The 24,487-nt window shown below is 45.7% G+C and overlaps 1 protein-coding gene across 14 annotated transcripts in view; it reads left to right on the forward strand.

Annotated features, from left to right (window-relative positions):
• The window catches only part of SLC25A25 (solute carrier family 25 member 25), a 34,459-nt gene that overhangs the window by 5,214 nt on the left and 4,758 nt on the right, over positions 1-24,487 (forward strand). For 2 of the 14 annotated variants that reach the window (XM_081066608.1, XM_081066611.1), the window contains exons 1-6: positions 19,085-19,344; positions 21,697-21,823; positions 21,911-21,998; positions 22,628-22,663; positions 22,922-23,033; positions 24,219-24,377. In XM_081066608.1, the coding sequence (XP_080922734.1) occupies positions 19,186-19,344; positions 21,697-21,823; positions 21,911-21,998; positions 22,628-22,663; positions 22,922-23,033; positions 24,219-24,377 (681 nt within the window). In that variant the 5' untranslated portion in view covers positions 19,085-19,185. Of the gene's footprint in view, positions 1-12,811; positions 13,474-13,912; positions 13,927-19,084; positions 19,345-21,696; positions 21,824-21,910; positions 21,999-22,627; positions 22,664-22,921; positions 23,034-24,218; positions 24,378-24,487 lie in introns of those variants that run through there. The other 12 variants (XM_081066600.1, XM_081066609.1, XR_013994455.1 and 9 more) reach the window with 9 other exon arrangements.

Below are 24,487 nucleotides of genomic sequence, written 5' to 3' on the forward strand. Positions count from 1 at the left end.
TAAATTTATTGGGGTAACATTGGTTAATAACAGATAAACTTCAGATATACAGCTTTATAATAGGATATCTGAATACTCTGTTGTGTTCATTTGCTCTAGTGTGTCGCTTAAGGCTGATAGTTCCTTATTGACTTTGTGGCTGAATCCATTGCTGTCAATGGGGTAGTCAGGCCCCCTCCTATAATTGTATTTTTGTCAGTTTCTCCCTTTAGTTCTGTTAGTAGTTGCTTTATATAGTTTGGTGCTCTCAGATTGGGTGCTTACATATTGATAACTGTTACCTCTTCTTGATGAATTGTCCCCTTAATATTATAAAATGTCCATCTTTGTCTCTTGTTACCTTTTTTTTTTTCTATCTTGAACTCGGTTTTGTCTGTTATAAGTACTGCTACACCCACCTTTCTCTGGACGCCATTTGCTTGAAGTATATCATCTTCCACCCCTTCACTTTGAACCTGTGCTTGCCTTTGGAGATGAGGAGAGTGTCCTGCAGGCAATATATTTCAGGTAGGTGCAAAAGTAATTGCGGTTTTTGCAATTATTTTTAACTTTTTAAATCACAATTACTTTTGCACTTGTTTTGTAATCCATCCTGTTACTCTGTGCTTTTTGATTGGTGAGTTCAGCTTATTTACATTTAGGATGATTATGGGTATATGGACTTACTATAGCTTTTTATCTTTTGTGTTCTGGTTGCTACGTGTCTCCATTGTTTCTTTTCTCTTGTGATTCTGACTGCTATTTCAGTGTAGTGGTTTTCTGCGATTTTTTTCCTCCGTTTTTCTTTTTTATGTTTCATGTCTCAGCTCTGGTTTTTTTAGTGGTTGCCATTAGGTTTGTGTAAAATGTCTTATACATACAATAATCCTTTTTCTTTTGATTGCCTCTTTTCTCCATTCACCTGTTCCGATTCAGTCCTTTTTCTCCTCTCTTCTTATATTTGGTTGTCACAAATTATCCCTTTTTATGTTGTGCATTTGTTACCAAATTGCAGTAAAGTTATTTTTAATGCCTTTTTTCAGAGTTAACCTTTATGATATAATTAAGTGTTTAATAACCTATCTAAATTAGATTTGCAGTTTACTGCTTCTGTCTATCTGTTAATTACCTCACTCAAAGTTTTGTATGCTTTTGTCTTTTCTTTTTTTCTTTTCATGGTAGAAGAGCTCCTTTTAACATTTCTTGTAATGCAGGTCTTATGGTGGTAAATACTCTCAGCTTTTGTTTGTCTGAGAAAACCTTTATTTCTCCTTCATACCTTAAGGATAACTTTGCTGGATATATTATCCTTGACCGGTGGTTCTTTTCTTTCAATATTTTGAGTATTTCATTCCACTCTCGCCTGTCTTGTAATGTTTTTACTGAAAAATCTGGTGATAATCTAGTGGGGTTTTTATAGGTTACAGTCTTTTTTCCCCTGGCTGCCTTGAGAATTCCTTCTTTGTTATTAATTTTTGGAAGTTTGAATAAAATATGTCTTGGAGAAGGTTTTTCTGTGTTAATGTAATTAGGTGTTCTGTTAGCTTCCTCTTTTCTAAACGCCAGTTCTTTCCATAGGCTTGGAAAGTTCTCATCAATTATTTCTTTGAATAGGCTCTGTGTTCCCTTCTCCCCCTCTTCTTTGGGTATACGTGTTATCCTTAGGTTGCCAGATATTTCTTGTAGAGTTCTTTCATCTTTTTTAGCTCAGTTCTCTCCTTTACTCCTGTGTTATTTCTAGGTTTTTGTCTTTGAGTTCACCAATTCTTTCTTCCACCTGGTCTGCTCTATTTCCAATGGTCTCTAATGCCTTCCTCATTTATTGAGTTTTTCAGCTCCAGAATTTCTGTTTGGTTCTTTTTTATCGTTTCAATCTCTTTGGTAAAGTACTTCTTTTGTTCATTAATTTTATTCCCGAGTTCATTGAACTGACTTTCTGAGTTTTCTTTTATATCGTTGAGTTTTTTCATGACTGCAATCTTGAATTCTCTGTCATCTAAATTAGTCTTCCATGACTTTGTCTAGAGACTTTCCGTTTTCTTTCTGTGATCCCAAGTTACCTTGGTTGTTCATGGTATTTGATGCATTGTTTCTCTGGGCATTTGATGTAGTGATCTTTTTCAGATACTGTTTTGCTCTCAACAATTCAGCAGGTTAATAGGGTACTTTCTTTTGTTTTTCAGTAGATGTTGTTACAGTGCAAGTTCTTGTTCTAGATGCACTGTTTGCGCCTCTGGGATTGCCATGGAGTGGTGTCACTTCAGTTAATGCCGTATACCCACTGGAATGTTGGCTATCCCCTTTGTGTGTGTCCCTTTGCCTCGGTTATGGGGCACCACCATAGTGGTGGCGGAATGTGGCAGGTGGTGGAGAACTGGTTTGGCTAGCTCCCAGAGCTACTTCCTTTTCCACTATTTTTGGCTTCACTGAGCTCTGCCAGGGAGTGTGGGGGAGAGGAAGTGAATTCGGATCTCCCAGCTCTGTTCTCCTTCCAATAATGGCTGTCCCGACCATTGTGTAGTCTAAAGGTTTCCAGCCACCTCTGCCTAGCTAGGCTACGATGGGGAGTAGGGAAAGGAGATGCCCTTTCTGGGAGAGAACTTGACTCTGCCCTTCTTACGCTCCGCTCCAGGCCATAGTATGAAGGCTGGAGCCTGACCTCTCCACCCCACCCACCAGACTCGCGGGAGCCGCAGTGGACACTGAAGTGTGTCTGTGGGCATTTTCCTGTCCTTCCCCCATCCCGCCTCCCCTACTCCTTCCAATACACCCACCTTCAGGTGTCCCAATGAGTGGATCTTTCAGGCGTGTTTTGTTTGTTGAGCAGGAGATCTTTGTTGAGTTACAGTTGTCTGACTTGTCAGTTTAAGGGGAGAAAGGATGGAGTCTTCTCACTCCTCCATGATGCTGATGTCACCCCCAAAACTGTGGTTTTTTTTTAAACAGTACAATGTAGGCTTTGTGGTATAAACCTGGGTTCAAACAAAAATATTGTTTCTGACACTTGCTAGCCGTGTGACCTTGAACAAGTTACTCAACCTCTCCAAGTCTGTTTCCTTATCAGAAACACGGTGCAATGAATAACTACCTCATCAAGTTGTTGTGGGGATCAAATTAGATGAAGTATATTATATAAAGAGCCGGGTACAGTGGCTGACACACAGGTGTTTAACGCAAAGCGACCTTTTCCCTCATTGAGCCTTTGAAAATGAGATACCCAGAATTGGTCCTAATCATCCACATTTTTCCCGGATTGTGAGGTGAAAAGTGGAACGGGAAGAAGGAGAACGTGTGGGGATGTCAGGAATACAGGGTGTGCACAGTCCCCCATCAGCGGAGAGGGCCTGCAGCAGTTCCAGGAGGAGGACTGTGGATTGCAGAGAGCCTGGGCCACGTGCACATTAGGAAAATTAGAAAAAGAAACCCTGGTCGCAGGAGCCTTCTCAGCAGTGATTGTAGTGGTAGAGTTACTACATATAACAGTGTCTTGGGCCCAAATGTTTCCCTGGATGGAAACGGGCCCTTAGGAGCACGGTTCTGGCAGCCTATTTCATGAGCCATGGATGCTCTTTTCTCAAATTGTGAGAATGGAAGCTGCATGTCGAGCTTGGTTAAAACCCTTGGAGATTATCTGACTCACCACGTTATTTTGCAGAAGTGGGACTGAGGCTTAGAGGCCAGGCTGGTTGAAGGCAAAGCCAGTAGCACAACCCAGGATTTTGACTCTCCCCAATTTAGCTCAATATACACTACCTATATACATCTACCGGTGTAGATACTTAACTAACCCCTAAAACTCGACAACCTTTATGTCCACAGTTATGACATTGCCGTGTCTGTGCATGATACCAGCTCAGCATTTAAAGACCCCTGATGGTATTCAGAAAGCAGCAACTGAAATGATAGGTACACGCTTCCTAAATATGGGATATAAAAGACCCAACGTAACACCTAAAAAAAAGATATTATTGCCTTAAACATGCACCTTTCTTTGAAGTTAATAAGTGAATAACAACGGTTGGACATAAGGAGCTTCTTATCTGCTTTAAACTCTTGGCACAGCTTTCAGGGAGCTTGAATTTCCCAGGTTCAAAGTGGAAACTGGAGATGGTGACTGTCCCTATTCCTGCTTGGTGAAGCTTTCCACATTCCATCAACCCCAGGCCTCGTGTCTTCTTTCCCCAGTCCTCCCTCCCCTTGGCTGGCGTCTGATGTGACTCTAAAACAGAAAAAAACCCACCTATGCTGTGTAAGAAAATTCTCAAAACCACAGAAATACCCATGGTGCGGAGGGAGGCAGTGGGCAGAGACAGGATACTTTAGATCATCAAGAATAAGCACAAACTGTTAAATCCTTGTCTGTCGGTCTGACACAACTGAATGGTCCTGTTGGTTAAAATCAGCCAGCTACATACACTGCCCACCTGCGTCAACCTGTTGTTCTATTTCCCATCTCACAGGCAAAGCGCTGCTGTCACCTTGGGTTAAGGCCTTTAGATTGACTTAGGATCCACAGGACATTAGAAGTGGAAAGGTTTTCAGGGTTTGTCCAATTCAGTCCCCACGTCTTGCAGCCCAGAAAGGTTGAATGACTTGTCCAGGGTCCCATAGAGGAACCAGAGGGGAAAAGGTGACACCCCTCTTGCAACCCCTTCGTGGTGCATTTATAGACACGGTTAACTTTTTTCATTCACCTCTTGGGTGTATTCTTTTTGATAGAGTCTCTTCTTTAATCTCTATAAAAAGTAAAGATAGCATCTGGTGTAAATAGTTCTATAGCGAAAAAAACGCCTTTCCTGAATTGCTTCTAAGAGCTGGCTTGGTTTAAACCAGTTATTCTTACAGACTTCTCCCGGCTGCCCTTCGCATACTGAGCTGCTCTGCTGTATATTTGCAGAAGGCAGCCGTTGGGTGGGGCTCACACCCCTGTCTGGGCTCTTCTCTTACAGTCCTCCCCCGAGTATAGAGCAAGCAGCTGCCGAGATCTATGTTTGTACCCATCAGACGGTCTCAGTTTTAGGTGTGATCCTAGAATCACTTTTAAGAAACTGAAAACATTTAGTGTTGCTTTAATAATAAAGCTGCTGGTTTGCCTCTTCACGTGGGCGAAAGGAAGTCATGAATAAGGATAAAATGGCTGCAGCGAGCAGGCTGAACTTGTACCAGTGGTTTGGCTCCCACTGATCCATTTTGGATTGGTTGAGAAATTTCTGATCATTTTAGGTGATTGGGTTTTTACATGTCAGCCTCAATACCATATTCTCCCCTCCCCCTTATACTTGACACATGTCTAATCGGAAAGAGCAGCGTGCTCTTAGAAGAGCAGAAAAAGAAAAATTATGCGGGGTTTTTATGCAGTCTCTACTTGTTTCTGCAGAACTTTAATTTTCATGTTACATCTCAAAATCCTACACTTAACCCAACTAAAATTACTTTAATTTTGTATACTCCTAACTCTCTTTTAGATAAAAGAAAAAAGACATCTTTGTTAGTAGGCATTGACCTTGAACTTGGGACTTTGATGGGGATTGGCTTTTTATCAGAGGTAAACAGAAGCCGTCCAAGAGACCTTTTTCTCTGCAGTGTACGTCTCTTCCTCTTCTACAGTCACGGGAGCTCCCTTCAGGGAGTTTTTGCCAAAGCTAGTTTCTGGTTTTACTTCCTCAAATGGAAATAGATTAAGGGGCTTTCACCTTTGTCATCACTGCAGTTGTCATCTTCGATGCCTTGATTTCATTTGTGCCAAATGAGGTGAGTGCCTGCTCCTCTTCATTTCTAATTGCAGGCTGAGTCAGGGCAGAAGGGTGTTCAGTAGTCCTGCCTACGTTCTGGAACCCCGCTGCCATACGGCTACACGGGCAGCAGGTAGGATCTAAGCATTTAAAGTCTCCATTTGATTCGTGTCAAAGCAGAGGGATAGTCACCTGCTATAGTTATGGCTCTGAAATAACAAATCACTGCCATATATCAATGTACAAAAGAGATCCTTCAAACTCTTTAGCTCCCCTATTGTCCTTAAAGAATTTAGAAACCAACATATGCCCTTGCACGTATTTAAGTCGACATCTAAACATTTTTGTCAGCAGTTTAATAGCTGCAGAGGACATAATTTCTGGCATATTGTGTATCTGCTTTAAATGTTTTTGTCAATTTGGGTTCTGGGTCTGGTTTTGGTCAAAACCTTACGAGTTTTGCAGATTTGACTCATTCAGTGTATGGGAAATGCCCTCCATGTAACCGCATTGGCCCAGCCCGTCCTCACTTTCAAATCACATCTATCTGGCTGGCTGTCAAATAAAATCTGGCTTCATTATTCCATTAAAAAAAAGTGTTGATAGTCAGCCCTCGGACAACATGGTTTCTGAATGTTAATAAGAATTCTAAGATAGATAGGTAATAAGTGGTGCAGCTGATAGACGTAAGACCTGCAGCTCTGCTTTGTGTAAGATTTCCCCAAGCGTCCTCAGCTGTCCTTCGTGTGACGCGCGAGGGGCCCTTCTCAGCTGGGCAGTTCATCGGGATATTGGCATGGCTTCCCACTGGGGGTCCATTCCATTAGAATGTGTTGTTTTTTCTGCAAGTGTGGGAGGTCCTATGACACACTTTTATTCAGCAAGTGTCTATTTTCTAGATTCTCAGAAGAGTGGTTGTTTTTTTTTTTGATTTTTGGTTTTTTTTTTGGTTACTTCTGCAGGTGATTCATTCGCCTGCTCTTAACCAGTTTCTGTTGAGTTTATAAGCTCCGCTAACAGGAGGATTATATTTGCCTGCCCTGGGTCTGGGTCTGGGTGGTCCCTCATCCCCAAGAAAGCTAAGTGTGGTAGAGCTGTAATATAGTAATTGCATAGAACCAAAGAAACTAATGGTCTACCAGATACTGCTGGTTCAGCTGATGCTACGGTAGAAAGAAAGAGATACACTGCATTAACCCAGAAGGAAATCAAAGGCACAAGAGAAAAGCCTTTAAAATACAAATATCGGCAAAGTATGCAGTTGCACAAATGTTCATTGATCTCTGGCTTAGGTGCTGAAGAAAGGAGATTTTAGGATAAATAAGACATGGTCTCATCCTCACCTAGTTTACTATTTCCTTTCTTCTGCTTACTTTGGTCTTAATTTGTTCTTTTCTGCTTTCTTGAGGTCAGAAGCTGAAGGCTGTCGATTTGAGACCGTTCTTTTCTAATATCTTCCCTTCTAAGTACTGCTTTGGCTGCATCCCACAAATTTTGATCTGTGTGCTTTCACACCATTCAAAATACCTTCTAATTTCTCTTTTGATTTCCTTTTTGACACATGGATTATTTAGGATTGTGTTAGTTTCCAAATATGTAGGTATTTTCAGGACATCTTTCTGTCACTGGTTTCTAATTTAATTCCACCGTGGTCAAAGAACATCTGTTTCTCCTTTCTTTTGATCAACTGAGTATTATTTGTGATTCCATTTTCTCTCTCTTGTTGGTTTGCTTTCTATCTCTCTCTAATGCTTGCTTTAGGAATTATACTGTAGTATACATCTTTAATTTATTACCGCCTATCTCAACTGATAACTATACCATTTCACAAATAGTTTAAGAATTTTAAACAGTATATTTTCATCTCTCTCCTCCCAGCCTCTGTACTATGGTTTTCACACATTTTTCTACATGTGTTATAAACCCACAATCCGTTATTTTAGTTTTGCTTTAAACAGTCGCTTATCTTTTAAAGAAATTTAAATAAGAAAAAAGTCTTTTATATTTACCCACACAGTTACCATTTCTGGTGCTCTCCATTCCTTCCTTTACGTCCAGATTTTCATCTGATATCATTTTCCTTTTACGTGAAGGACTCCTAACGTTTTAAAAGCAGATTTACAGTTTTTGTATGTCTGAAAAGTCTTTATTTTACCTTCCTTTTGGAAGGAATTTTTCTAGGTATAGAATTCTGGGTTAACAGTTTCTGCTGGGAAGTCCCCTGTCATTCTTTGTTTCTCTGTATGTATTGGGTATTTTTTTCTCTAGCTGCTTTCATGATTTTCCTCTTTATTTTCAGAAATTTAATTGTGGTGTGCCTGAGTGTAGGTTTTTTTGTTTTATTTTGTTTTTTCTTTTTTGATGTTTCTTATGCCTGGTGTTTGTTGAGCTTCTTGGATCTGTGGATTTGTAGTTGTCACTAAATTTGGGGGGAAATCTGGCCCTTATTTCTTTAAATATTTTTTCTGTCCCTACTGTTATGGACTCTAATTTTGTATATATCAGCCTCTTAGCAGTTGCCCCACAGGTCACTAATGCTCTGCTCATTTTTCTATTTTGTTTTGTTTTTCTCTCCGTTTCATTTTGGAAAGTTTCTATCGCTATGTCTTCAAGTTCATTAATCTTTTTCTTCTTCTGTATTGTCTAATCTATTGTTAAAGCCAGCCAGTGTATTTTTTAATCTCAGACATTTTTGTTTTCATCTAGAGTATCTGCAGTGTCTCTATGTAACATGCGCAACCTTTCCATTATTTTCTTGAGCATATGGAATGCTATTACGTCTTTTAATATCCTTGTGTACTAATTATTTCATTATGTCATTTCTGGGTCAGTTTTAATTGATTGAATTCCGTCTTCATTATGGGTCATCTTCTCCTGCTCCTTTGCATTCCTGTTAAATTTTTATTGGAGCTGATCTTTCTGGTTCCTGGAGATTTTTGTATTCCGATCAATGTTCTTGAGCTTTGTCCTGGGGTGTAGTTAAGTTTTGAGCCTGTTAGGGCTTTTTAAAGCTTTGTTAGGCAAGAATGGCATTTAGTGTAGGGGTAGTTTTGCCTCACTATTGAGGCAACAACCCTTTGATACCCTTCCTGAACCCCCCTATATTGTGAGGTTTCCACTCTGGCTGATGGGGACAGGAGCAGTTGTTAGGGCTGTGATGCCTTTGGATGGTTCTTTTCCCACCCTCAGGCAATTTCCTCACTGTGCATGTGCTGTGACCATGGCGGGGCCCTCCTGTCTGGTACTGGGTCCTGAAAACTAGCTGCCCTGGCCTCCCTGGCCTCCCAGCTTTATTTCTTCAACCCTGAGAGACTGCTGGACTCTGCCTGAGTACCCACCCTCTACACCGTAGCCTGGAAACTCCAACCAGGCAGCGAGGGCAATTGTGCACCGCGCCTCATTTGTATAGATCTCCCAGGAGGCAATGCCCTTTCTTGCCCAATGTGCAATGTCTTAAAAACCATTGTTTCAAATATTTTGTCTGGATGTTTAACTGTTATTGGCAGGAAGATGAATCGGTCCCTGTTACTCCATCTGGGCTGAACCCCCTGAATTCATAACTCAGTTCTGTGGTAGGTAGGAGGCCATTCAGTTAAAAGCTAGTAACCAGCTAAATACGGGATTTGTCTTATGTTTATAAATGAGGACCCAAAACACCAGTCTCCTCCATTTCACCAGACTTTCAGTGTCTAAAAACAAGATTCATTTTCATAAAAGACTTATTTATTTGGTTAGGGTTTTTGGCTCCGGACGGACTCTTCTTTAGCATTGCTAAAAAACAAAATTGTGGGTACAGGATAGTTAATAATTAACATTTAGAGCACACAGAGATAGTATATGGGCAGCAAGATAACAATGAAGGGTTCTGTAATGTGCTCTGGCAACCCAGTAAATTTGGAGATCTAATTGGCTTTATTAAGCAATTCATGCATTGGGCAGTATCCCATCTAACAACTAGAAGGGCGCTCTGAGGGATTGTAGAAAATGGGAGGTTTTATAGGAAAAAGGGAGGGGCAAAGGAGCTGTTAACCAAAGAAAAAGGATTATTTTCAGACTGACCAGGACATCGTCTTTGGGGGGATAGGGAGGGAATGGCAAGGGTTTTTACCATGCAGATTACCTCTTGCTGCTTCTTTCTATGAGGGATGGAGAAGGCCCACTGGTGCTTGACAAGAATATTCCAGACTGGTTGACTAAGATTGTTTTTCTGGTAGAGGTTGAAGCTGCAATTAGATCAGGTATTAAATCTAGGTTTGGTATCATGGGCATTTAGCACAAGTGACGCCATTTTGGGCCTGTGGCTTTCTATTTAATACTGTTAAAATTGCTTAGTTGCAAAGCATCCCACCCCCAACCCCGTGCTTTTTGATCTCTAGGTTTTCAGTGTACCTGACTCTGCCAGCTCAAGTACACTGACTGAGGCACTAATAAATTGAAGAGAAAAAAAAACCTGAAAAAATTACCAGGTTAAGGGCAGACTGCAAATAAAGGATAATTGGGACAGTGCCCAATTTGAAAACAAAACAAAACACTAATTAGTTGCATGAACTCACAATCTTTTTCTAGATAATGATAATAAAATAGCTAATAGTCATGTTGACAAAAGAATATCCAAACCTACAGAAAAGTTTTAGGAGAGTTTACTTGAGCCAAATTTTTGAGGACACGTCCAGAAGCAAGATTGAGAAAATGCTCCAGAGAATGGCAGATCTGCATTTTATTTTACACACTGGAACCAAAGGAGAAGACCTAAAGGATGTTACATGAAGTCCACTGATGGTAGATTAAGGGGGCGGGCGAAAGCAAAGTGGGGAAATCTCTAGGCTTGGATAAAAAGCAAGCTGAAGAAACACATACTTCTTTTACATGTGTGGGTACACGATAGTTAATAATGAACATTTACAGCACATAGAGGTGGTATACGGGCAGCAAGATAACGATGAGGGGTTCTGTGATGTGCTCTGGCACCAGCGATTGTGCCTTCAAGGAGTCTAGAAAAGAAAATTACTCTGACATTTCGAAGGTATGTTATCTTAGATGCATAAAAACAGTGGACAGGCTCACTTAAGGTAAGATTGACCTTTGCTGTGGAAGCTGAAGGCCTGGGATGTGACTGCCCACCATGGCCTGCCCAGTTAGGAATGTTTATGTTCAAACCATTTTGTGTAGTTACTTTTGGTCATTGAGATAGTCACTTTTATTACTTAGCCCCTTTTGATTATGTGATATAGCCCCAGTATTGAGTGCTCAATACACTGTTCTTAGAACATTGCATATTATCTAATTTAGCCTTTAAAGAATTCTATGAAGTAACAGTATGATTCTATTGCTATTCCCGTTTTGCACATAAAGATATTAAGCACAGAGAGCTAAAGTAACTTGACCAAGATCACACAGCTAGTAAGTCGTGGCCAGGACTTGAACCTGGGGTCTAGCTCCAAAGACTGCACATTTACGTAATCAACACACATCTTGGTATCCCTACTTGTGTTTTCTTTTCAAATAATTGTTGTATGTATGTATGGTCATACATGCTCCTGATTCAGTTTCACAAGATATGAATATCCATTCAGTGAAAGTAAATCTCCCATCTGCCTTTATCCCCTCAAACCCCCAAGGGTCTTCCCTGCACCAAGCCATCTCTTCAATTTTCGTGTGCCTTTCCCTAGATACTCTTCATGTGTACAAGCTTAGAAATAAATGACAGCATCCTATCCCCTTTCTTCTGAACCTTGCTCTTTTCATTTAACAAGATATTTTTAAGTCATCCCGTAATAGTGTTAACCTAAAAATAAAAGGTCAGAGTGAGAGGCAACGAGTATTTATTAGAGATCCAAAAGAATAGCTAATCAGGAAGCAGTGATGCAGGCAGAAACCCAAATAGTGTTCTGATTAGAAGGTAGAAGCAAGTATTCATGAGAAAAAGAAGGAATAATTACATGCATAGAACACAGTACTACTTTCAGCCCAGTCCAAAGGCCATTTTGCCCAGTTTTAACATTCCAAAGGTTGGAGGGGGTAAGGCCTACAAGGCAGTTCCTCTGGGATGGCAGCTCTGAGTCCATTTTGAAGTGATTCCATTTATATTATTTTTTACAGTATTGCATATATGGCTGCCTTATTCTTTTGAACAGCTGCATACTTGTAGGGTTCCATTGTACGGGTGTGCCATAATTTATGTACCCACTCCCCTTTTAAAGGACTAAGTTGATTCCAAACTTGTGTTATTATAAACGATGCAAAAAAATATCCTTAGGTTTGATCACATGTGTAACATGTGTATATATCATGCGTATATACATATAATTTCTCACGTGTGCAAATGTGTCGACAGATTAAATTGCTTAAAGTGGAATTGCTGTCAAAGGTCTGTGCTTTTGAAATGTTGGTAGCTAAGACTAAATGACTCTTCAGAGAGGTTGTACTGATGTACACTCTCATATGAGGCTGGACGGTTCCCCATACTCTTCCTGACATAGTTTAGTAAACGTTTTTCATGTTTTGTGTTTTTAGAATAATGGTTATGAACACTGTACCAAAGGGTCCCTTTGTGAGGGATGATGGTAGTTTGTCCCTGCATTTGTCTGCTAGTAAATTAAGAAACAAATGAGCAAAGATTAGTTCCCTTTTATTCATAACCATTTACTCAGTTCAACCTACAGACTTATCTGTGCCCGGTTCTGGGTACTAGGGGTAGAGATCTGTCACTTGGTCCCTGTCCCCCAGCAGCTCACCGTGTCCTGGGAGACAAGGGAGGAGAAGTAGGTATGATATGGCTTGCGTTATGTTACACATAATTGGAGAGAATGGGACCACAGAACAAGGAAAAGCGTCTTAGGAAGTGTTGCCGGGGATTCTCGATCATGTTCAACTTGATGGTGAATGTCATCCCAGAAACAATCCAGAGGAGGGAGTTGGGCTCCCGCGGACGGGCCGGCAGCGGGTAGATTCCGAGAGCCTGGAAGCTCCGCTGGAGGTGGCGGTCGGCACCTCCCTGCAGAAGTGCGGGGCTGCGGGCAGGGAATCGGCCGCCTGTGATTGGAGGGACGTTGCTGGTTGGGATTATGAACTTGGTAGTGTCGGCAGAGGTGATTGGCCGCGCCCTGCTGCAGTGAGAATGCAGCCTGTGTGGTGGTCATTAGTGGAGCGAGGACAGTTGAATAATTAGGAGCTCGAAGTTGCTTTTGCCTCTCGGAAAGGTCTGTGGGGCTACTGCTTTTTTTCTTTTTTTAAAAAGGCAAACATTTGATCCCCATCTACCGGCAGAAGTGAGTTTTTGTTGAAGAAGCGCCAGCTGCTGCCTCCTCGCTGCCAGCACCCCGGCGGGACTCTCTTGGAGGGAGCTCTTTCTCAGGCCGGGCACGACAGCAGTGCTACTCAATTTGAAAGAGCAGGACACAGCCACTGCATGCAGAGCTCCCAGCCTTACAACCCCCTAGGCGAGTCTTCCAAGCAGCTGTGTAGCCAGTGACCCTTGGTATTGTGGTCACATCCCTTCTCACAAGTGATCGGTCACCATCGGCGACGTGGGGAGAAAGCCGTGATGTTGCAGATGATGTGGCATTTTCTGTCTAGCTTTTTCCCTGGGGCTGGGTGCCAAGGCTCCAGACAGGGGACCGAGAATGAAGTCAGAGACACCCCAGCTCCTGCTCTCGGAGACCAGATGTCAAGCTTTCTGGGGAAACAGGATGGAAGGGCTGAGGCCACGGAAAAGAGACCGACTATTTTGCTGGTGGTCGGACCTGCAGAGCAGTTTCCTAAGGTAATGGCAACTTCAAGAGGACCTCCTACTTTAGGGGCTGGTCTAGGAACATTTTCCTGGAAAAAAACTGAAGTGTAGGGAAGAAGAGAAGACTTTTAAATCAATCAGTTTGGTATTGGGGACCGGGGAGAAGGGTTAGGCAATGAGGAACCCAAATCCTCAGTCCAAAATCTTTCTATGGTCGTTGTAACAGCTGTATTACCCTACTGATCACTTCACTGTGGCCATTTGGGGAAGGAAGGTTGAATGCAATAGAAGACGTGCCTTGGATTTGTCAGTTTGGCCCCAGAAAGCCATTTGAAAGTAAGGGACAAACGATTACAGTCTGTCTTATGTCTTAGCGTATCTGAACAACGCAGAGAGGACCGAGCTAAGCGGGCAGCAGAGTGAACATTCCAAGTTGAACCCAACAGCCTGGAGCTGGGCAGGGCCAGCCTGTCCTGCATCCCGAAGGTCAGACCCCTTGCCTTGGCGGGCAGAGGGCCTTTGGGTCTGGGAGGAAGGGAAGCGTCAAAGAATAGGCTGGAGTCTCAAGGTGCAGAGGCCGGTGCCTCTCTTGGGTCTGTGGGTCTGTTGAGTGCCAGGGCCTTCCGTCGTCCATTTCGTGCCCTGAGTGTGGGTGTCTCATCTGATCCTCATAAGAGCCAAGGTAAGTGGTGGGACCCCCCTTTCATAGATGAGGAAACTGAGATGCAGAGAGGTTAAGTAATTTGCCCAGGGTTAAACAGGTAAGGAGGAGTAGAAGTGGTATTTCACCCGAATCTGTCTGGAACTTTGCCCTGTATTGTCTCACTTTCCCCTAAGAAAGCAGTTTTTAATGGGACCAGGTACATTCTCAGCATTAGAACAGAAAATGCCATCTGGCTGAGATTTCTCTTGCCTGCAGTAGGAGTGACCTTTTTCACCTCCGGAGCTTTGGTTATTTTGACGCTTTTCTCCTTTCTCAGGATAAAAATGAACTAACGAAGGAGATTCTGCGCTATGTCTGGTACACTGTAGATTCCTAAAAGATGTTCGTTGAATTGAATTGCTGCATTTAAGAAATAAATGTTCAGCTTTTCCTTTGCTAAGTGGGAGGGACTTTTGATGCAACAACTTTTGCAGTCATTTAAGATTAAGCATCCAGGAGAACCCTTGGTCCGTGATGGGTTTATCCTGATCGTCGGGGATCTCAGAGTCTGTTATGCTTGAGATGTGTTGCGAGGGGTGTCACTTTCTACCTTTGGATTGTTTTAGACAAGCTCAGAAATGGCGGTGGCGCTGTGTTTTGTGAGGAATTTTTATCTACAGACCTGCTTGCCTTGTGGCCAAGGGATTAAGGGGTTGGCTGGCTCCCTTTTAAAGTCACCTACTTTTGACTTTAATAATAAACTGCTCTATTTCCTAGACTCATACTGACACCTCTTGCCAGCCCCCCCCCCCCCCCCAGGGTGACCTCGCGTTAGGACTTTCTGATCTGAACAGTTTAGGTCCTGGCCTGCAATGGGGGCTGAACCCTAGACTCCCACCTTTCACCGGCCCTCTTCCTCAGAAGGGAGACAGATCCGCGGGCTGGGGGGTGGTGGGAGCCCCAAAAGGGAGATGGATCTGCCGGTTTGGTTTGAAGCAGGAAAGCAAGCACATCTGGAGAGTGTGGACTCTTTCAAAGCAGATAAACAGAATTGGAATGGTAGGAACGTTTCTGCAGCCTGTGTTCTTTTCCAGTGCAGCTTTTCTTGAAGGTAGGCTTTGGGTGCTCACTGGCCGATGGGGCCTGGCCTCTCCATTTCTCTCAGGAAGAGGCTCCCGAAACATTGTGGAAACCTTATAGAAAAGTTCACATTGGTCCTCAGGCTTCTCAGTTTCCCAGCAGCACTAACTTTGTTTTGCCCTTCTGTCCCCCATTTAAATATGTCTGCTGGTAAGTCAGGTCCCTGAAAGCTTTTATTCTAGGAACTGTTCCAGTTTTCCCCTTTATGTTCTTCTTGCAATTAATCTGCAGTTAGAGAAGAAAGCCATTAGCCTGGAGTGGGGAAGGGTGCCCTCAGCAGCATCCAAGCTTTCAGTTCCTGAGGGGCTGTCTTTTCCGAAGCTCAGAGAATTTTGCTTATTGTGTGTCTAATTGCCAAGTATAGGCAGGTTTCATTGGAAACCAGCTACACGGGGCTGTCATGGCAACCTGATCGTCAAATGACACTGTGGCCACAGCAGCAAATGAGGTTCGAGAGACTTACCGGTGGGTGGGGCTAGAGCAGCCGGCTGCTGGCACGGCTCCTTCGCATATTAATATTTTGGCTTGGTGTGAGTCATTGCAGAGGAGGGGGAGATACTCAATGACCTAATGCTGTGTCCCCAGGTAGTCCACCTGCCCTGTCTTACTCATGGTATCCCAGCACTTACAGGAAACACCTGTTTTGTTGGCATGAAGCAGAGTGGTGGAACAAGGAAAGCTTGTGGCGGCATTGGCAGGTTGGAGGACGAGAAGACACTCCTGAGACCAACTGCTACTTTACAGATTCAGTGAAATCTGATACCACTAAATTCTAAGGGACCTAGAGTCGCTGTCATTGTTCCTGAATACTAGTTATACGAATGGACATCAGAAGAGAGAAAACAAAAGTAGATCTGGGTCACAAAATTCGAATAAGAGCAGAGAAGAATGTAGACAGCTGGGGGGAGAGAGAGAGACGGAGAGAGAGGGCTACACCGGGATCTTAAAGAGCCTGAGCTGGTGTGAAGCATTAGGACCTAACCGAGCCCGGCGTTAGTCTTCTTCCTTATTTGTATTACATATGTGTTTAGAAGCCGTGACATAGATACGGGGCTTTTGTGTTTTTTAGCTAAGGCTAAGCTGAAACTTGCTCAGGTTACTCTTTTCCCACACACCTGCCTTCTTCCAGTTTGAGGTAGTTTACTGTAATTCTCGGTATCAGCCTTACAAGTGTCCTTTGGGAACTGAATTCTGAAATCTCCTTTTGGCAGTGTCTCGTCTGGGTACTGTTTTAAGTGTCTGTTGTGCCAAGATTCAGGTCCTGGGTGAGGCTCAGCCTCCCCCCCGCCAGGCTCTGGGGCCTGGGCAAACCGGGTCACCTCTCCTGGCCTGTTTGCTCACCTCAGAGATTAAGGGGTAGCCCCAGAGCTCCTCGGGGCCCCACTGTCTGTAATTCCAGAGAACAAGCATTTACTTTGGACACTAGGTGCCTGGAGATTAGCTTACGTGGGAAGAATCCCACGTGAAAATGGAGTTGTGCGTGACCTGTGAAACTCAGAAGGGTGGGTGGTTAAATGTCAATTTACGTTTGTCCAATGAAGACATTCCGTTGGACTTGGTGACAGTTGCAAAATAAAAATGAGTTAAAACCCTTTTCAAAAATGAACGTTGGAATAGAGTTAACAACGTAACGTTGTGAAATAGCATCTTGACAAGCACGCGCAGAATTTTTCAGAGAACATCTGATACCGTTGGTCTGTAATGTAATGAGCTTTGTTATCATCGAGGAGATTCCATGCTGTTTTTTCTAGAAAATAGTTGCTCTTATTTGATAAAATTTTAATAATTTTTCCTTATATATTGAACACAGTTTCCAGTTTTATTTAGTATTGTTTTCAAATCTCTTCTCAGATTTGTCCTGGAAATGCATCATAAAACTCAATGGTACAAAAAGAAAAAAAGCTCAATGGTATAGTTATGATTACCAAAATTATTTGAAAAATACATTATATTAGGAAATGAATATCTCCAGTTGACAACTAATTTATTCAGTCAAAATGTTTCCCATTTTGTATTGGAATGACTATCGCCATCATTGAAGTGAGATACTTCAATGGAGCTGTGTAATTTATTTTCGTTTCAGAGACAAACATGAAAAATTTACCAAAGGAACATCAGCATTTTAAAATTCAGCTCTTTTATTTGTAAATGTAAACCTCCTTTAAAATAAAAAATAATAAATTATCTGGTTGAGGTGGGTAAAATAAAACCTGAGGGCTTCCTCGAGAGTAGTCTCTTTGCTTGTTGGGGTCTTAGAGGCCTGTCAAACCCAATTCATTCATTCATTCATTCATTCATTCAGAAACTGCTTCTATCCAGCACCTTCCATGATCAAGGCAAGGGCTCCTTCCACACCAGGAGGACAAAGGTTTGAGCAAGAGCCTCCTTTCTTCAAGGATCCCAACAGTAGAGATAAGATGTATGTAAAAATAGCCCCAAAGCAGAAAGTTCTGGATTGGACAACATAGAGTGTCATGGGATTTAGGTGGAGCTGAACAGGAATCTACCCGGACAGTCCTGAGCTGCCTCTGGATACCTCATTGGACCTTCCCTAGTGAAGCCTGGGGCCTGTTTGTCCAGACTCATCATCAGATCTCTTTTAGAAAGGCCGAAGTGGCATGTAAGTTAATAAAATCTGTTTCCTAATGTTGTACGGAAGCATCAGCAGCTTATTTTAAGATCCTTTTTTCAAGTTCTCCACAAAAAGCTTTTTAGCAAATTAAGAAATTCCTTTTACTTTTGTTGATCCTCAATGATAGCCATCCATTTTTACACCTCCTGGTTGTGCGATTTGGTCTATATTAGGAAGTGGTACACTGTGGTGGGAACAAGGCAGACCCATTCCCTTTTCGTCTTTGTCACATGTTCTCTTCCTCCGCAGCACGAATCTCTGATACTTGCTACCAGGAAGGAAATGAGGCAGAGATTGCAGGTTGTCCTGGAGAGGATGTCCCTGAAGTAAAGATCAAATCTTGGCTTTCTAGGACCTGAGCTTTTCTCTCATCCTCACCGCAGAGGGCCATTCCAGAGCAGTGAAGTTTAACAGCGTCCATGTCGAACAACACAGTTCTAGGCGGGAAAGCTACAATTAGACTGAGCTGTCCGGTGCTCTGAGAGAATGTGGGCTCTGGAGACTGCCTCTGTGGGCCTCAAGTGACCTCAGGGTCAGCGAGGCTCTCCGTGTCACAACCTTTTAGCCTAGAGTGTTCTCGTACTGCCCCCATCGTGTCAGCTCTACAGCGCAGTGGGAACCCCAGGGGAGCCTGCAGGGGAATGGATGGCTTCTGAGGTGCTCGCGATGTGGCGTGGCCTGGAAAAGATCACGGGAGCCGGCCAGAACTGTGCCTAGAAGGCTGTGTGGCCAGGGCAGCCCTGCGTCCGGGGCTCAGCCAGCTGAGGGGGTGGGGGCGGCTCCCCTGTGGATGAGTGGGGCCACTTCATGGCTGGGGACCCTCAGCTCCCCCCCCCCAGCTTCCACCCCCACAGCTACCTGGGCCCCTTGTCGGTGAACTTGATTCCATCTCTACATCCACTTATTTTTCTGTTGGGAATGATTGACTAAGGGGAGAAAACCACCGTATTGTGTGACGCGTTTGGGGACCTTGTGGAAAACCAGACTGAAGGCTGTTTGTTGACGTGGAGGGGTTGGCGCCAGAGGGTGAAGGTTTGTTTGAGCAGGATACCAAGGCTCTAAAGAGTTAACTCGGCGATGACGTCAGTCCTGATCTTTCCGCCTCTTCTCTTGAGCAATGGAGACTTCTGTGCTCATTGGCCCTTGACTGGCCTTAGAGTGGGCGGACTTTTTTCAATTAAGGAAAAGGGCGGGGCTTGCGCAGCCGGTGACAGCTGCGCCCCAGCTTATCTTGCGCAAGTTTGCGGGCCGGCAGCATTCCCCATTCTCCACGCTACCAGAACTTGCCCGGGTGGCGGATAGCAGCTGAGCCCCGGCTGTCCCCGTGAGCATGCTCTGCCTGTGCCTGTATGTGCCACTCACCGGGGAGGCCCAGACGGAGTTCCAGTACTTTGAGTCCAAGGGGCTTCCCGCCGAGCTGAAATCCATCTTCAAACTCAGTGTCTTTATCCCCTCCCAGGAGTTCTCCACCTTCCGCCAGTGGAAGCAGGTCTGTACCGGGTGCCACGCCAGGCTGTGGAAGGCGGTGGGCATTTCATCAGTGTTTGTTGAGTGAATGGATGAGTGCTGGTAGGGGGACACGTGTGAAATCTGCGAGGTTTTTTCCCTACTTGTCTTGTGGCTCTAGCCGGCCAAAGGGCTACGTCACAAGAATGACTGGCTTTCATGTGACTTCCAAGGAATGCTGGAATTATAGGGAAGGCACTTGTGGGAGAGGTGGAAAGGAATTCTCTCGCTGGGGGTGGGAGGAGGGTTCCTGAGAAGGGGGGCATAATCCAACCGCTGCAGGGCTGTTTCTCTGAGCTGGGGGACAGAAGAAGAGAGAGGCAGAGAGGTTTCTCGTTGGCGGTCCAGACTTGGGACCATGGCTACGACGCTGGATCTGGCAGGGCTGTGGCCTGGGTGAAACAAACCAATGTGCACGGTGAGGGGAGCCTCCCAGAGATCCCTTTGGAGCAGAAATCATTACCATTTTAAAGATGGGGAAATAGATACAGACTGGGGGTCGCTTGCCTCCCAAAGGGGCACCCAACTTCTCTGTTAATCCGATCCCATGCTGTCCCCTAGTGCTCATGATGGCAGAAGAGGTGTATGGTATACAGGGGTGGTGACTTGCACATCCTAGGACGGAGACAGAAAGCGAGCCCAGTTGTCTGAGGCACAAGCAAGGACTTGGAGAATATTTTGAAATCAGCTGCAGTAAGCACATTCTTGGGTCGTCTGTATCACAGGACACCCACCCCAGTAAGGTGCGTGGCTCGCGTTGGTGGCAGAGCAGCAGAATTTACCAAAGAGCTTCGTGCCTGTCATTCACCTCCTCCCTCAATGACATGTAGATTCTATTTCCGCTCCTGTCATAAATCGAGTGATAACCCTATACCTAATTTGTATCATTCCTGGCTGAGCGCACAGATATCTGCAGGAAGTTAACATAACTCCAGATAGTGTTCTCGATAAAATACTTCCCAGCATCTGTCTCACAACCAGCCACACCCTCTGTATTGCTCTTTGGATCACGGTAGGTGACCCAGTATCTGCCCAGGCCTCCTCCTAGCACCCTTGGTGGCTGAGCAGTCACAAAGAGCCATCATCGGGTGGAGCAGAGAGTGACCGTGATTGTAATCGTTGGTGAGCGCCAGCTAACCAATGGTCCATCAATTTCCAAACCCACTGGCTCAAAAGGCTTTGAAACCCATACTGGTTTGTGGATAGTGAATGGATTTCTCACTGAGAATTGCTCAACACAAGGAGACTATAACCATTTTCCTTAGGAGATTCTTAGCCCTAGTTTTGGGGTGGGGCTAAGTTGGAGTGACTCATGTGTGTCCCCCACCTTCTTCAGATGACCCTTTAGGGTGGCAGCAGGATCTCTAGGGAGGTGGCTCAGGAGTCCAACAGGCTCGACTTGAATCCTGCCCACCGCTTCCCTAGCTATGTGATCCTGGATAAATGACTTGCCCTCTCCCAGCTTGTTTCCTTTTCTGCAAAGTGGGGGAAATGATAGTGCCTGCCTCCTAGAGCTGTTTGTGAGGATTCAGCGGGTTGCTAGAGGTAAAGCATTTAGCAGGACCCATCCACGGCTTGGAACCTCGCTGCCAAGGAACAGGGTTTCTTCTTGCCTTCTTGGGTCACTAAACTAAGCAGAGCTGCCCTACTTCTCAGTGCCTAGTTGAGGGAGCTGAGGTTGGTTATATCATCAGCCTCCCCTGAGATCAGACATTGGCAGTGCCATCAAGTGCATGCCCGTGAATAATTCCTTGTGGCTCTCTCTTACTGTGTCTCTGGCCTCCAGAGTTCTCTCTGGCAGTGTTTCTGCCAAGCAGGCATTGGCAGGGGCCAGCTCTGCCCCATACCTTCACCCTGGCTACCCAATTGTTCTTGGGCCACTGCCACCTGTAGGATTCAAAAGAGCAAGCTGCAGAGTTCCTGATGGAATCCGGAGCTCCAAGGCCATCCGCACATTTGGGCAGGGGCATGTGGGCTGAGGCCCGGCACCAGGGACAGCCTGCAGGGGAGCCAAGCAGCTGACCCTGGCAGTGCAACAAGTTGGTCTTGGGGATGTGCCAAGCCTGCCACTGTTGGCCTCTGTCTGCGGGGCTCCTCCGGGGCCTCCTTTTCCTCTTTGCCTGTGAGCGAAGCAAGGGGTGCTCTTGCTTGGGTTCAGGCCAGCCCTTGGGGATCCAAATGGTGACTTTGGGAGTAGAGCAGGGGAAGCGTCCCAGTGACTGGGGCCACCTCTGTTCACGGATTCATGCACTTGTTTCCCGGGGGTGGTACAGGGCACCACCAGACACAAGCGGGTGCATGAGCTAAAGGGCGAAATCTTACTTTTGTTTCATAGAAAATTGTACAAGCCGGTGATAAAGACCTCGATGGGCAGCTAGACTTTGAAGAGTTTGTCCACTATCTCCAAGATCACGAGAAGAAACTGAGGCTGGTGTTCAAGAGTTTGGACAAAAAGAATGACGGTGAGCGTCGCCTCCAGAGCCAGCAGCAGGCTCACTCTTGGGTTCTCCGTGGGCCTGGCTCCTGGCTCACAGCCTCTGTTGTTACAGGAAGAATCGATGCTCAGGAGATCATGCAGTCCCTGCGGGACCTGGGAGTCAAGATATCCGAACAACAGGCAGAAAAGATTCTCAAGAGGTGAGTGCTTAGCCGGTCTCTGTATTTGGTTTAATGAATTACAGTGTGACGAAAGAAAAGTTCTTGGACTAACTCTCTGGTACTTTACACCGCACTGCACTGACCCTGTTCACTGAACTCTGGCTTCTGCTCGTTTGAAGGGATGAATAAGTAACCCCTCCCCAGGTTCCAGGTCAGCTCTCATTTGAAAAATTACAAATCACCTGGAAGTGTTCCAATGGCCCACGAAGAGTAAAGGCTAGTTGGGGGAGATTTCAAGTGGGTGAAAGGCGAGTGAGGAACACCCTTCTCTGCCTGGTCTTAAAGGGGAAGGGACTCACGTGGCAGCACGTCACTTAAGGTGGTCGTGACACCGTAATCAGATGTGCCGCCCGACAGTAGGCCTGGGGGATAAGGCAGTTGTTGCTGGGCTGGGAAGTCACACCGAGCAGCACCTTCCTCTCCTGGCTGAGCCTCTGCATGTCCCCGGGACCCAGCAGCCTCCTGTGCCCGCTTCCCGGCTGCTGCGGAGGGCACGTCTCGTGCTGTGCTGTGCTGTGCTGTGTGTCTGCGTCACTAGCATCCGCTCGGAGCACTTATTGGTGTTGTTTCTCCTCTCTCCTCTGCATCTTCCTTTGTCTGTCTGTCAGAATACGAACGGCCCACTTCTGGGGCCCTGTCACCTAGTAAGTATCCATGTCACCCTGGTGACCACCTCCCTCTTTGACTTCTGTGCCCGATCAGAACGGGGTTCTTGTGGGCCATTATATCCATTTTTGTACGAATGGGGTATGGCACCATCTTGCCTTTTCTCCTGGGGGCAGAGGCACCTTCTGTGGTTTTCTTGGTGGCCACACGCCTGCCCTTGGCTCTCCTGGAGGTGGGAAGCGTGGCTGACAGATGGGGCCTATTTACACGCGGGCAACCGTGCATTTCTCTTGCAGCATGGATAAAAACGGCACAATGACCATCGACTGGAATGAGTGGAGAGACTATCATCTTCTGCATCCTGTGGAAAACATCCCCGAGATCATTCTGTACTGGAAACATTCCACGGTGAGCCACAGGGTCCCCTGCGCCCAGCATCTGTCCCCATCCCGGGAGTAGGGCTGGCGGTCCTGGCTTGCCTCTGTTTCCCACAGGAACCCAAACACGGGCTTCCTCTGCCAGCGGTGCCCTCCTGTCCCCACAAGCTGTCTGTTCTTCAAGGCCCACTTCTACCCCTTCCCTGAGCTTCCTCGTCTTCCCAGCCAGTGTGAGCCTTCCTGGCACGGGTGGGGGGTGGGCCATCTACAGAGCACAAATGGTGCAGGTGTTAGGTTTCTCCTCCACCACCCCATTTTGTCATTTCTCTCTCTGGCACCATCACATAGGAACTACTTTTTCACCCGTCAAAGCTGTCATGGAGAAATACAGATGTGCTCCCTCACCGGTAGTGGCCACGTTGCTCCCGCCTGCCCTCAAACCCCCTTCGAGCCGGTCCTTGCTGAGCACACCCTCAATTTTAGTCTTATCCACCCCCGCTGTCAGCTCTGGGAGCGGAGGTCAGAGGTGCTTCTCCTGATCTGTCTCCCACAGTGCCCAGGCCAGGGCCTCACCCTCAGGGGACACCTGGTGTCTTTGTGGGTAAAATTAAGTGCACTGCCCTTAGGGCAGGAGCAAGCTAACCTGTGGGTCTGGCCTGCAGCCCCAGGGGCGGAGAGGAGCTGGCCCTGTCTGACCAGCCAGGATGCCACCCAAAGGAGAGGGTCTTACGTAGGCCTCGCAGCCCTCTCATGTTTGCTGAGGCCTTACATGGAACGTTCTGCCAGCGAAATCTGGTTACGCATCAGATTTCGGGAGAATTTTCAGCCCTGATTTGATCCTTTCAGTACAGCCAGCCTGGTAGTCCTCAGCTGAAATTGGCCTTTGTGAGCTGTTCTTGCAGGAGCTCCCGGCAGTAATTGAAAGGGCTGTCCACGCGGTTTTGTAACTGCTTCCTTCCAGCTGCGCTCTCAAATTTTGTACCTGGGCCTCTCCAAGGCCACCAACAGGGACCAGAGCTTTGTCACCTTTGCTTAGTGAAAGGGAGGGGTTACATCTGTTTCCCACCCAGAGCCCTTGGCATTCTCACCACCTGTGTAATCTACTGGAGTGGCGGCCGTTCTAGACGGTAGAAGGTGATGGACCTAGCCGTCTGCCAGCGGCTTCGCCACAAGCATCGGGGCCTGCTTGATTCATCTTTGTTGGTCTTCCTCGTAGATCTTCGACGTGGGTGAAAATCTGACAGTCCCCGATGAATTCACAGTGGAGGAGAGGCAGACGGGGATGTGGTGGAGACACCTTGTGGCCGGAGGTGGGGCAGGGGCCGTATCCAGAACCTGCACGGCCCCCCTGGACAGACTCAAGGTGCTCATGCAGGTATGGCGGAAAACAGGCCCCACACCTCCTGGGGTTCTTGGGTGGGTGGCTTTCCGCTCCCGTGCTTTTCTCTCCTGATAAATTAGATGAGAATTATTGCTCAGACGAAG

This window comes from Rhinolophus hipposideros (assembly GCF_964194185.1).
Source record: "Rhinolophus hipposideros genome assembly, chromosome: 11".
Classification (NCBI taxonomy): Eukaryota; Metazoa; Chordata; class Mammalia; order Chiroptera; family Rhinolophidae; genus Rhinolophus; species Rhinolophus hipposideros.